The sequence below is a fragment of the Lissotriton vulgaris genome, chromosome 8 (genome assembly GCF_964263255.1).
Source record: "Lissotriton vulgaris chromosome 8, aLisVul1.2, whole genome shotgun sequence".
Classification (NCBI taxonomy): Eukaryota; Metazoa; Chordata; class Amphibia; order Caudata; family Salamandridae; genus Lissotriton; species Lissotriton vulgaris.
The window spans coordinates 820,031,738-820,046,534 of NC_141696.1; the positions used below are offsets into that span (position 1 = coordinate 820,031,738).

Here is a 14,797-nt window from a genome sequence, read left to right on the forward strand (position 1 = left end):
GAAACAAGCCTTTGAGTAACGTCATCAGGAGGTATAGGACGCTTGTGTAAACTCAATTAAGCGCGGCCACAAGTGTAATGCCTCCCTACCAAATCAAATAAATTCACTAAAAAACTTAACATGTAACTAAAGAAAATCCCCAGGAATGGGAACCTCTCAAGGAGTCAGGTGTTTACTTTCATTTATAAGTGTCTTAAGAGGATCTAACGTGAGCGAAGGCTTAGCGTCACTTAAAAAGAAAACACGTTAGATCACGTTACACGCAGCCGAGCAGAAACCCAAACAGAAAGAGATGAAGGATGGCGAGCCTAAAAAGTGGGAGGGGTGGGGGTAGTTCGGCAGGGACACTCAGTTTTTACCTTGCGGGAGCGAGCGCCATCATTGCTAACAAATGGTGCCGCTCGCTCACACAAGGGAATCGCCAAACGTGCACGCTTTGCCATTCAAAGCAATACAAAGCATGCACGTTTTTGCCTGCAAAGCTGTGTCGATTACAAAAGATATTTTTCCCATGCAGTGCATGCGCCCTAAAAAAATACAGTTGCACAATGTAGTGCGACATAGAAACATAGTGCCTATTTCTGAGTGCATCACTACAGAAGCTCATCGAGAATCCAGTGACTGAGCGAAGATCCTAGCATACCACTTACAAATTCATGCTTCAGTATAGACTATTCTCTGGTGCAAATGTTATCAAATGCATGTTCCATGTATCTGGTTTAGCAACAAGTCACAACAACTAGGAGAAGTGCTTAGCTTAATTTAAAAGCTATTGTCAACTTATCTAGACCGTTACGAGAACAGGATTGTTACTAGCTAAGGGAAAGCCATCACCAAACAAATATTTCCATACTTTCTCAGAGTGAGGTTAATAGAAGAATCAGCATTTTAGGACGGACTTAAAAGCAATGCTGTCCTGCAAGCCGGTTTACCTATTCTTCAAAATATAGAAGGAATAGGTTTTGTTTCCACCCAGAAGTATTACTCACTCACCTCATGCTATGGGCTATATGAGATATCATTTTGGCTTCCATGAAGAGCCTCCACTGGAATGCATGAATTTATTTTTGTCCAAAGTAAAGTTTGATCCTACATGACCTGCATGATTTAGCACTCCTTTAACCTCCCGTTTCCAGGTCATTCACTGTCACCATAAACAGTCAGGATGAATTGTGCGAAAAAAGACAATAGAAACAGGACAAAATACATACTTTCTATAGCTGGCTTTGGTCCACTGACCAATGATTCTGTAATCTGAGAGGCAACGGAGCTGTCAAACCCAGAATTCGAGGAGTCCGGATCAGGGTCACTGAGAATGCTGGGGAAGCTTGCTTTGCTCTGCGTTGGTAGCTCAGACTGTCGTTCTGAAATCAAGCATATCAAATCAGTCGTTCTCAAAACAGTTTACTATTATAGGATGAAAATGTACATTGTAGTAAAAGAGGAAACTGTTGAACAATTATCATAATATCAATATCAATTTAGGGATCTTTTTTAGGTTGCATCCTTCTAGACAGTGCATGTCCCACCTGTTGCGAGAGACACTGTCAGCTTACAGCTCCCTCCCCCTTTGCTTACCACTGGTTTGCTCTATTGTTAATCATTTGCTTGCTTCTTATAAGATATCTTGTGTGAGCTTCCTCTTGTTTGTCCCACCCATAGAGCATGACCGAACTACTGCTCCTTCCACTCACTTTTGAAGCAATATTTTTTAAGTCGAGCCTGGGCAGCGCATGCGCTGCTCTGCGAGGCATGTTGTATTCAGGTATGGATGGACTTGAAGCTTCGCCCATCATTTAATTTGGCTCCTGTTACTGTCCTTTTTAAATGGTTGCTTCGGATTCGTTAATAGGCCTGTTAGTCCCTCCTTACTAACGCCTTGTCTACATTTGTAACCTCACATGAGAGCTGGACTTTTTACTTGTGTGGTTACATGGTATGTTTATCTAGTCATGATTTCCTGCAAAGGCTTTGAAGACATTTCTTTTGTTATGCGCAGATGACGTAACTAATTAACACTCACTAATGGCACCCGCGCATCGGAGCCCCTCATCTCCGTCCCACCCCCAGGCGCTGCGCTTCAGGTTTCAGCACGGCGCCCTCTTTGAGATTAACACAAGCACCCGCTTTCTTTGTGACTGCACCTTTGTTATGTGTGAGTGCCACTGTTTTTTGCTTTTTTTTTTTTACCAGAGCGATGCACGCTGCACTCTTATTTTTGGGGGGGGGCTTTAGCTGCATGAGCACCGCTGGCCCAGCGCCTTTATTTATTCATTAACACCACCCCTGTGCTTCAAACTTGCTTAAGCTCGCTAGTCTCCTCGGCTGCCTCCACCTACCCCCCCCCACTTCTTATTTGAAGGCACGCGAACTAAGAAGCAGGTAGCATACTAACATTCCGTATTAACAAGCATTTGTAATACAATAGGTCTCACATTTGCGAGAGTTTAAGCTATTGGCATTGTAATTGACAATACCTTAAAATGATCTGTTTTAAAAACCAACACATAGCTAAAAAAGGCATGGTCATTTACAAAGCCAATAGCTGAAACCCTCACAAATGCGAGACCTATTACGCTGCAAATGCGGTTTTCTTTGTGATCAAGTACTCCACAAGACTGCCTGTGCTTTACAGGTGTCTTCCTCGGCAAGGAAGAAAAATCATTAACAAAGACAATGGGTCTCAAAGGCAAGACCTATTGGCCTAGCAAATGCTTGTTCCACATCGCATAGGGATTCTGGATTGCCGCTGTGTAGATTCTCTTAAACTAGGCTAGCTGTTGCAATTGTAACCTTAACAACTATACCACAATGTTTATCGTTCCTAAATCTTCTTAATTTTGAATTTTAAGAATTTTTTTTATTGAAAATGTAACCCAATATAAATGCAACTACCACCAAGAGCTGAAAACAAAGACACCTCCAACATCACTAAACAGGGAGATTGGAGGGGCAGGATACTTTAGGGTAACAGTAGCTTTTCACATTTTTGATAAACTTGCAAACTAACAGAACATTACCAAATAACGATTAGTTGTGTACCTAATCGTTTCACTTGCAGACTTTGTCACATAAAAGGCAGCGATCTTTATTTATTATTTGCACCTATTCCATTGAATCAAGAGATTACCAGGCAGAAATACACTGAAGTTGTGATTGCAGTGCATGGCTTCCTTCAGCCATGCACAGCAGACTCCTATATGCCAATAGACCCGATCCAGAAGGGAGACTCGATTTTTTAAGATAAACATGGCTTTATTTTGTCTGTCTCCCGCCTGCAAATGCTTCAACCTACGTCAATGGGGGAAATACATTCTCCCGGTTGTTTTTATAAATTTCCCACTTGGCTCTTGTAAAATGCTGGCACTTTGCTGAGACTCTTGTGGCAGGGCGTGACATACGGCCACACCCATTGCCCACTTCCCTTGGCCACAAAGCCTGCAAATGCTGAAGGATAAAATTCCCCTTTAGTCAATTACTGGCCATTTTTTTAGACTTCCTTTTCTGCTGTTCACTGACATTTTAAACTGAATATATCTATTTCCACACTTTTGTAGGAAATAACATTTTCCCACCCTTGTGTGATGCACCATTATCCCCGCTGGGTTTGAGGTACGCCCCTTTGCGATCTCCTGAAAATCTTTTATATTGCGTCAGTTTGAGAGCCGCTTTTAAACAGCTTGCATCTTGGCAGTCAGACCAAAATGTTGCATCAGTGACAGGAAATCAGACTTCGGTGATACCACTGAAGCATACATGGAAAAGCAACTGTTTGAACCAGATAGGAATTTAAATACAAACCGATCGGGCTGAAACATCCTTCGTATCCCACGCAACACATTTTTCTCTACCTCACACTGCTCAGAAAACTACTAAACAAACTTACACGAAAAATAAGTGTCCTTTTCTGAGTAAAAAGTTCAATTATCACACCAAGTTCGGCTTACGGCCATTCAGTAGTTTTTGATGTAGCCGAGAACAAAAATTACTGAAACACTTAAAATAAAGAACCCTACCTTTGTCCCTTGATTGAAGGTAATAAATTCATTGAAGGTAATAAATTCAGATTTGTCAAGCAGTGTTATAGAAAATCAATCTGCAGAAATAGCAACCTACCTTATAACAGGAGCCCCTAACTCGTAGTTGAAACAGATGTTTTATGAAAAGACACTAGTAATTTCTATTCACCTGCCAAGGCGAGTTGAAGTCCACTAATGTCCACCGACTGAGGCATATTTGGGACTTCCATAACAGCAATCTGCTGAGGGGTCTTTTTAAACAGTTCCCTGGGTGGCGCCAACATCAGCTGGGAAAGGAAAAAACGCTCAGGTGGCGTTATTGGAGGCAAAAACCCTAAAGGAAATGAGAAGAAAGAAGTTTAGGTTTTACATGAAATCTGCTGAATTATGGTGAACATTTAACGTCTCTGAACTGTTCCTACTAAAGGGAAAAAGTGATTTGTAGAACCATTTACATTTCACAAACAAGGTTGACAATTTAAATACACACCATAAAATGTATTCACTTGTAGCTTAAGTAACTGTTAGTCCACTCTGTCTTACTGCAGGATGATTGGCTGCATGACAGACCTTGAACCGTCAATCACACTTTTACTGTGTGCGCAGGGCAAGCCAATAGCTTTGGAGCACTTACATACCTGGTCTGACATACTGTGCTCAGATGGATATCTGAACCACGATTGCTACAAGCGTGCACCGGTACTTAAAAAAAAGCACAATGTTCTGATTTATCCAAAACTCCACGTTTAAAGACTTATTGAACCATCATCCCCTGATAAATTAACAGTCCCTTCTTGAACAAGCTACAGCTCAAAACGGCCGACATTTCAGACCCCCGCTGATCTCGCCTCTTGTTATTACGAAAAAAACATCAGTTGAAACCTGTCCGGAAGAACGTTCTCAAGTAACATAAAGGAAAGTCGCTTTCCGTGTAATCGTAAGTCAATTGGACGTTTATTTTGGCAGGAAGGCTTCATGTGGCCTCAGAGACTACTGGGAGGAGACATTGTCTCTAAGAAAACAAGTGCGGCCGCATAAGTTATAATTGCAAACAGATGGCGAAGCTGCTCACTCGCGCAAGGTAAACGCCATCCATGCACAATTGCTCATTGGAAACAGTGCAGTAAAGGCACAAGTTTCCCAAAAAGTCCTGAGTGATTCCAAGAGGTCACCCTAAGCAGTGCTGTGCGCTGCGTTAGGATCGACCTAAAAACAAGTCAAGTGGCTAATACTGAACGACCATCTACAGCAATAGCCCTGATGCCATCTTTAATCCACTTCCATCACAAGCTTCATAATCTTTTTAGCGGTCGCTCTAAATTTATTATGTTTCTCTTCACAGGCTCTTTTTTATATCTAGCCTACACAGCGCGCATAAGGCAAAGCACGAGGAACGCGCTTGTTTTTGTAGGTAGCCGGTAATATCAGCTTGCTCCTTACTGCTATAACAAATTCGGTTTTAATTTAATTCCCCTCAAACCATAGCTTGATACGCAGATAGCAAAAATATTTTAAATACGGTTATGTATACGTTAATTATCCAGATAAATCCTCCAGAAAATGCCTTTCAAAAATTGTGAAAAATGATTAATCACTGTCACACAAAGTACAAGTGAATATCAAATCCATGGTGGAAAGGCCTGGGTTAGGTCCTTCTGGCTACAGTTCTCTTGATTTTTCTGGACATGTCAATGATTATAATCACCTATCAAGGTGAGAGTGATGCTGCAGTTTGTTGAAATAAAAAATCTAAAGTATAGTAGTAAACCTCAGCATATTGTAGTACATATGAATCAATAAATTATTTTCTATTCCATAAGAATGAAAGAGAAGTGACTTGTTGGGTTGTATTTAAATATCAGGCAATGGATTGTGGGGAATGTGGGTATTGCGCTCACCGTCTGGTGATGCTGCTGAGTTGCCTCATCTCACAGCAGAGCAGCCCATGAAAGGATCCAGGAAGGACGGAGAGCTGAGTTGCTTTTGCTATGATCTAAGAATAGTGGTACCGCCTTCACACAGGTGACACGGAGGTGGTGAGGTAACGGGGTGTAACCATGTGGCAGGGGGTGTGAGAGGGAGATAGAGGGGCAATGTGAGTTACTGGGTGCTAAACACGTTGCCCGGAGCATATGACAAGAAAAAAAATATGAAAAGCAGTTTAGGAAGAATCACTGGAGCCGGTCAGTGGGAGGTGCTATGAACAACCTTCACGCAGACAGGTGATTGGCCCCTCTGCAGGTTGTCTCCTCCCCTCGCATGGACTTGAACCCTCATCCCAAAGCAGGAGCCTCTTTCTGTACCAGGTGGCGGCACAGGGACTGAACCCACTGTGCTGCCTGTCTGTACTGAAGGAGCCTGACCTCTAGCGGCAGACCTGAGCACTGCACCCCCGGACCTCCCCTGAGATGGGCCCTGTGTGTTTCAATACTAGGCCGGAAGGAACAGTTTGCTCGTGGCTGCAACACCGGTCACATAGATATAAACATAATTTGTCTTCATCTCTGGAATTAGAGGATCATGTTTAAATATCCACTGACGTTAAACAGAAAAAGCTTCAGGGTGTAGATATGAAGGATGCAGATTAGAATATAATAGGCTTTCTTTTACAAAAATATCAGGCAGATAGTTCTGGACTTCCTTTAAAATCTGGGATTGTCTATCACACCAACGCGCAAGATTGAAACAAGCATTGGCATAGCCAATAAGTCTCGCCTATGGGACCTCATAAGTGTTTAGGCATGCAACAGTTGATGTTGTGGCACCAAGGATATTGTGCTGGATAACTAAACACTTATAAGGTCCCAAAGGCGAGACCTATTGGCAATGCCAATGCGTCTTTGATGTATTGCCTGCTGTAACTTTTCAGATACTTCTTGTGTTCAAGTTCGTACTGCACCCGGTTTTAAAACTATTGGCATGTACCCTCCTCCTCTGTTCTGCTCTCAGATACCCTTTTTTGGGTCATGGTCAGGCTTAATAAACCTTTACAAATAAATAAATCAGTGGAAGGGCATAAAGCAGGTTTGCTTGGCACTAAAACTTATAACCTCAGTAGTTTGTGGTTAGCCTTCCTCAAATTAAAGAGACTCACAGGTTTCCATAAAGCTGGACGTTTGAGTTAACTCACTGTTTACTGGCTTTGGGTTATCAGTGACAGCAATGTCAGACTTTGGGTCTGAGAGATCCTGGAAGCTGCGGAGTACCCAGGTACTTGGATGATTAGAAAAGCAACATGAACTTTTATGGAGATTTTGACTAGATTTTTTTAGTACAGGACCCTGTGTCCATGACTGCAGTATACTACCCTCCCTATTAGCAGACAGCTAAATGAAATCAGACTCATAAGCTATACTTCCCAAGCAGCCACGAAACCTACCCTTAACTTGTGACCCAGAAGAGTAGCATTCAGGTCAAAAGTCTGAAAAGGAAACAAAGTGTTCGGTCATCAAAAGCAGATGAACTGAAAAAGCTCTAGTGAGCTTTTTTGAACAACTCATAATTTTAGACCAGAGACCCTCTGTACAGCAGGATGTGCGTGCCTTGAGGCAGCAAGGCAAAGACCAGGACCTCATGACAGGTCTGATTACCAATATTGAGAGGGATACAGAAGGTATGCTCAAATATGAATTTTCTCATGAAGTAGAGGACGAGATAGAGTTCCATATCAAGTGGGAGTCCTCCATTTGGTCCTCCATTAGGACTAGGACGCAATGTATCGAGATGGAGTTCAGGTCCAAGGCAGAACGCCCACCGAACTGGAAGATTACCCAGAAACAAATAATGACCCAATGTTCAACCAAGAGAACCTCTGTCACCAGAAATACTCAGAAAGGGGCTCCAAGTGCAGCTTTATATGTGTAGACATGCTTGCAGCAGCACTCCGATTCATAACTACTTCTGGACGTTCTTCTCAAGACTTGCTATCGAGGGAAACTAATACTAATCATGCACCAAGAAACGAACGTGCCCTCATAAATAGCTCACCTACTTGGGGAAAAAAAAAAATCACCTCTAATGCTGTGTGACTCTTCTACTGTAGGTAACATATCAGTCCCAAACCATCACAGCTAGGGCCTGAACAACATTTGCCTCACTGAACAGCCCGTCAGCCTTTTAATGAGGGCCACCATCATTAGAGTTTACTTTGGTGAGCGCGAGGTGGCAGACGATGAAGAATGACACCCAACGGGTGTGAGGCTCCATCCCATTCATTTTAGGCAAATGCCCTTCGGGTTCTAGCTGTGATTTGGGACAGATACGTCACACAGTGGAAGAGTTACTCTGCATTTGAGGTGATTTGCCTCCAGGTAGGTGAACTATTTATGAGGGTGTGTGTTTTGGGTGCATGTTATGTTAAGGTAGGTTTTATCCAGCGCTCAGCTACTCAGAGGAGTGTCCCGGCGCTTCAAACCTAAGGCGGAAAAGAAAAGGCAGTGGATAACAAGGCCACTGAACAAACAGCCATGACTTAAGATCTTTCCTGAAGGTTAGCAGATTGACATTCCTTCTCAGAGACAACGGCAGAGTGTTCCACAGCTGTGGCGCCAGACGTCTAAAAGAATGGCCTCCAATGCGCCCTCTCCTAATACCAGGGACAGAAGCCAAGGCCAGCGAAGCTGACCTAAGTGATCTGGAAGGCTGGTAAAAAGCCAGCCGCATTCTGATATATTTAGCGCCAATATCATGCAGAACTTTAAAGGCAAGTGTGAGCGCCTTAAACACAATTCGCTTCCGAATTGGGAGCCAGTGAAGAGTTTTCAAAAGATCAGAGGCTCTGGCTCTACGATGGAGGCCAAAGATGGCTCGTGCAGCAGAGTTTTGGACTATTTGCAAGCGTGAAAGAAGATATTCCTGAAGCCCAAGATGAAGCACGTTGGCATAGTCCAAGCGAGAGCCAATTAGTGCCTGCACAGTAATTTTTCTATGGACCTGAGAAAGCAAAGGGAGAAATTTCCTAAGCATCTTAAGAAGGCCAAAGCATTTACCTGCTAGGCCGAGGATCTGAGGCTTCAGAGAGAGGTCGTTATCGATCTTTACTCCAAGATTCTTGGCCATGGATGAAGCAGCCAAAGGAGGAAACATGGCGAAGGACACCATGACTGGTAGTTTATGGGGTAGATGCACAGCTATTGTTTTATTTGTGCTGAGAAAATGTTTAGCTGCTGTTTTTAGGTGCTCCCAAAGGTGACGTCGAGGGTCCGACGGCGTCGTGAATCATTGGTAATAGTGAAGCTAGTGAACCACTAGTTTCATCCCTTTTAGGCACACAATTTCGTTGTCTTTCTGGTAGAAAAAGACTTCCACTCTGTTTTTGGATTAATTCATAGATGTATTTTTAATTCATTCTTTTTTTTAAACATCAAGTCGTTGTCATATAGGTTTTAACCTCATTTTACTTCAGGCAATGTCATATCAGAGCGTCCAATGCATTTCGGGCATTGTTAATTTCCCTTCGTCAGGGAACAGACACTGAAAAAAGTATATAATGCCAATTAGGGTACTGATTTCTAGAAAACATTAATTGCAGATAACACAAAACAATTATGAAATGGTACATGCACTTTGCCAGTAGTATATGCGTGATGTTATGAAAATCTGATTGACTCATAGTCCCATAAAATTACTGTGAATATAAATGTTAGCGTGTGTCAGTAATGGTGGAAAAAATAGGTGTATCACTTACAAGCCTTTCCTCAGGGGTGTAGAAGCGAAGGCCACCATGACTGCCATCTAGGGTCAGAAGGGCAGCCAAAAAAAAGAGTACCTCGGATTTATCAGAGTTGCACTTGAGGCTGTTACGCTGGAACCAATCAAATACAGCCACAAGGCAGCTTTTGATACTCCCCCCCCATTGAAGTCAGACCCTTTTCTACAGGTAAAAAGGAGTTAGGTGTCGTCAGCGTAAGACACGATCTGGGCACCATACGACTGCCAGTGCCGCCAAGGGGGCAATATATATGTTGAAACGGGTAGGGCTCAAAATTGAGCCCTGAGGGACTCCTACCTCCAATGGCGGCACCACGGCAGAGAACGGAGGGGCCCAGACAGTCTGACGCCGGCATGCTAGAAAGGACTTGAACCAGCTGAACACTGCCCCCCCGCAGACCGATCTCACTGAGTCTTGAGAAGGGAGACCACTGTGGGGGACGGTGTCGAAGGCCGCCGACAAGTCCAGCATCACCAACATCGCCTTACTCCCCAAGTCCAGGACCTCCTTGATTGCCTCAGTTACTTCAAGCAACACAGTCTCCGTGCTCATGTTAGCCCGGAATCCAGACTGAGTGCAGTGCAAGATGGTGTTGGTCTCTAGGAAGTTGGAGAGGGAAGAGTGAACATGCTTCTCCACGACCTTGGCAAAAGCTGGAAGGAGAGAGATGGGCCTGTAATTGGCGTGTATCAGAGGGTCCAAATTAGGCTTTTTCAGAAGCAGTATGATAAGGGCCTGCTTCCAGGCAGGGGGAACCACTCCCGTGCTGAGTGATGTATTAAGCACAGGATTAATTAGGGGGTTAATTACATGTGCCATTTTGGTGAAAAATTTGGCCGGACAGGGGTCCAGAGGGGAGCCTGATTTTAATTTCGTGAAGAGATCCAATGAGGATGAGCAGGAAAGTAAAGGGAAATCAGAAAGAGTGCGGCCCCCATCAACAAGGGACGGAGAATGAAGAACACTGATGCCGGAGGCGACCACAGTACCCGGAAGTAGTCCTGGATAGACTTAATTTTATTGGCGAAGAAATCAGCAAGAAGGGTGACCCAAGATTCGGAGTGAGAGCGAGTAGACGTGCTCATCAAAGGGGAGGTAAATTCTTTTACAATCGAAAAGATTTATTTGCTGGTGTTCTTAGCTGCCTCAATTCTTCTAGAAAAATAGGCTTTCTTCTCAGACATGTCGTCGCTGTGATATGATTTAATAGCTACCCTATACGCCATCTTGGCAGTGATATCTTAATGGCGACGCCAGGCCCTTTCAGCTTTCTTACACTGCCGCCGTTTCTCAGACAAGGCTGCAGTGAACCAAGGGGCAGAAGCCCGGCATGCGAGTTTATGAGAGGTCGTCGCAGGGGCTAATTCGTCTAGTCTTTCCACAAACCAAGTTTGCAGGAGATCAAGATCCTCCTTGAGATTGCCTGACAACCGGCACGGATGGAATTAAAAAAAAAGCTTGTGCCAACATGTCGGGGGAGACTCAATGATAAGCTCAAGAAGTCTGAGGAGGACGGCCCAGCATAATAGACAAATATTTATCTGAGTGAAAGATATGGAAATTCACTAGGAAATGGTCCGACCACAGGACCGGAACTGGGGGGGAAATGCCTATAGGGGTTGTGGAAAAAACGTGGTCAAGCGTATGACCTGTGTTGTGCGTAGGGACAGAAAGATAGGGGGAGAGACCCAATGGAGAAGTGGTGTCAAAGATTTTAATAGTATCCACCTCATTCCTCGTATCCATATGAACGTTAAAGTCCCCCAATAATATACAATGCTCAGTTTTTAAGCAGAGGGCCGAGACCGCCGCGTAGAGTTCTTCGTGAAAAGAGCCGATGGGTCCAGGGGGTCTATAGATCAATAGCTCTGCACAAGATTGGTGAGGAGATATCGATAAGGGAAACCCCAGGGCCTCACACCCAAGAATGTCATCGGTTTGGATGATAGAACATGGGAAGCGCTTGTCCACCACCAACGCGACACCCCCACCCCTTCCACAAGACCTATCCTTCCTAAAAATAACATAGTTGGCAGGGATAGCAGCGGCTATGTCCGGGCCCGAGCCCTCACCCAACCAGAGACAGATAGGCTTAGCCTCCACCAGTAAATCATGGAGGTCCAAGGCATGCTTACTAAGGGACCTGGTATTCAGGAGTAAACACGAGCTCTTCTGAGGAGGGATAATGGGGGCACTGACCGGGGCGTTGCCTGGGAGCCAGCTACAGGCGGGACATGGTCTCTTACCCTTAGGCCTGCAAGGAAAAACAGTACAACAATTGCCAGCCTTACCCTTGAGAGTGGTATGCTCGGCTGCAGTATATTTCAGCATGATGCCTGAATGCGATGGAGAGATGTTTCAGCACCGCCCGCACCCGCCCGCCACCTGGACGCTGACGGGCGCAGACGGGCTTTCCTTAGGCGCTCCTTTGGCGCGTCTACAATGCGTGTCCGCTGTGCGGAGCAGGGGGCCTCTAAATTTATGCCGTCTCAGTCGAGAGACCGTCCACTAGTCAGCCGACCAGCGTGCTGGGTTCCCCCCAAGATGGCCGCTACCCGAGTGAGAGTCCTACAGGTCCAAGAATCCCTAGCGAACCCAAATCGTCCGTGGGGCAGCGAGAGGGTATGATTATTGAAAGGGAGAGCATGAACCTGTACCCTCACTTAAAAAAAAAAAAACTCTCCCCGGGGGCGTGGCTTGCAGCCCATCAAGATGGCCGCAACTTAGAGGAGCTCCGCCGGAGAAGTAGATTCCCCAGTCAATCCGGCACATCATCCGTTAATTAATCCTGCCCCAAGGACACTCCAAGTAGCGGAACTAAGAAGGTGTTGAAATTCTGGCTCGAAACGACTATCGACGAGCAGAGTGGAAAGCGCAGCTCGGAGAGACCTACCCGCGTCGCCACAACCGGGAACTTACCTGCGGCGAAGGCCCGGAGACGGAGGAGGTCCAACAAATACTTAAGCCGTGAGGGGGGCACAAGTGGGAGATACAGTCATCTGGACGCTGGTGCCATACATGCACATCAGGACCCCCCCCCCCTCATACCCCCCCCATTCCCCCCAACACACGTCTCGGCTCCCCGGTGCCTGGCCTGGCAATATCTGCTGTGACAAAACGGACCCGGCATGTGGCACAGTCCGCCCCGGAGCGGGTCGAGGGGAGCGTGGCCGGGCTACTAGACTGAGGCCGAGGCACTCTGTGAATGGTGCCCGCCTGGGACACACTTAATCGACTCCCGGGCCCAATCCACTGCGGGAGGCACTGAAACGCCCCACACAACGCGGAGATAGTCGATCTTCAGGCCATGAAGGAGACAGTGGTCTGAGCACCTACACGAAGAGGAGGATCCTCTGGCACTAAGGCCTGCGTAAGGAGAGAATGCGACTGGACTTCTTACCACACATCGTATCAGCTTCAGTGTGGGGGGGTGGGGGGGGGGGGGGGGGGGGGGAATGTTTAATCAGCGCTGTCTGTGAGCGGCCTGGGGAGCAATCCTCAATTTCAGGCCAGAAGACGAAAAGCGCAATTGCTGCCTCAGGGGAGCCTTAACTAATTTATTACTTGCGCCTGCAACAGAGGTGTATCATTAGGCACCAGTCCCCCGGACTAAGACTGTATCACATCAAAGAACACTTTATTGCGAACTTCGTGGGCTTAGTAGTAGTGCATCTTGGTTGTACGTACACACTCGGATCAGTGCCCAACTGCCCTTGTGTTTCTGGTGCGGCGGAAAAACAGACAGGCTGCGCTTGGAGTGAGGACCTGCGGCAGGCGGCGACTACCGGCCAGCGCTACGCTACTCGACCAAAGATGGGGGGCAAGGGTCCACGCACGATCACACAGGGAAAGCGGGATAAATTTGCATACAAAAAAGACTTTCATGCTCTGTCGGAACTTAAGGATGAAATGGCCAAGACCCCAGTGGGGGAAGGGGAAGGGGCAGGTAAAGTGACGCTGGAAGACATCATGTCTGCTCTTGCAAGTGTACAATCGATGGTGGGTTCTATCTCCACGGATGTCTCCTTTCTGAGGGCCGGCTTTCAAAAGATGACCGCCAGGGTCACAGAAGTGGAACAAGTGACAAAATCCCTATCCAAAGAGTCTGCTAAAGGTCAGTCAACTGGAAACTGAAAACAGACTCATGGCGGCAAAGTTGGACGACCAGGAAGGGCGCTCCCGCCGCAATAACATTACAATCACGGGCGTTCCCGAAAACGAAGGGAGTCCAGCAATGGACCTTTATGTTGAGGATTTATAAAGACCAGGCTACAACCCAGAGGACTATCAACCTTTTTCTCTGTGGAGAGAGCACACAGAGTGCAGGGAAGGAGGCCTATGCCTGGAGCGCACTTAGACCAATCCCGGCCCACATTTTTAACTTCCGTGATAGGGACGCCATATTGCAAACAGCGAGAGTGGCTCCGCCGTTACGCATTCAAAACTCGACTATATCCTTCTTCCCGGATTACACAGCAGCAGTCACTAAACCATAAGCGTGGAAGGGTATACTCAGATGTGAGTCCCTAGCTCATTGCACCATCAGGATTCAAGCAAGCCGGGCCGAAGACGGCTGAAATGCCAGAAACCGGTCCCCGGTAGCTTGTTTCCTTCCCAGTATAAGAATTGGCTTGGTAGTTTGGTCTGCCCTGTTCCCATGATGCACTGGGCCAGGGTCAGACTAATTTGCATTTAGCCAAGTTCTGAGCTGGGATGGCGCAGTGAGCTAAAAAACGGTGATGGATCAAGCCCTGATCTTTGGACTGGGTAAGAGTGGTCTGCTTAATTCAGACACTCTGTTCATCACCACCCCCTTTTCTGAATCACTAAACCTCGCAGGAGCTTCCTGGAGGTAAAGAAAGAACTTTGTCAAAGGGAACTACTTACTCCATGCCGTTTCCGGTGAAACTGCGAGTAGTGGTAGGTGGAAAGACAGGGTTTTTCGATACACCGGAAGAAACCCACGACTGGCTCGAGGGATGGCGATGAGTGGAGAAGTCCAGAAGGTCGGAGAGACGCCAACAGCAACAGAGGGTACAAGATAACTCTGAAGACTGCAGAAAAGAAC

General features: G+C 46.0%; 1 protein-coding gene across 1 annotated transcript in view; it reads right to left on the reverse strand.

Moving 5' to 3' along the window:
- The window catches only part of CNOT11 (CCR4-NOT transcription complex subunit 11), a 159,229-nt gene that overhangs the window by 125,721 nt on the left and 18,711 nt on the right, over positions 1-14,797 (reverse strand). Inside the window, exons 2-3 of the mRNA XM_086934715.1 lie at positions 4,189-4,353; positions 1,212-1,364 (exon numbers count right to left, since the gene is read on the reverse strand). Coding sequence (XP_086790841.1) covers positions 1,212-1,364; positions 4,189-4,353 — 318 coding nt within the window. The remainder of the gene's footprint in view (positions 1-1,211; positions 1,365-4,188; positions 4,354-14,797) is intronic.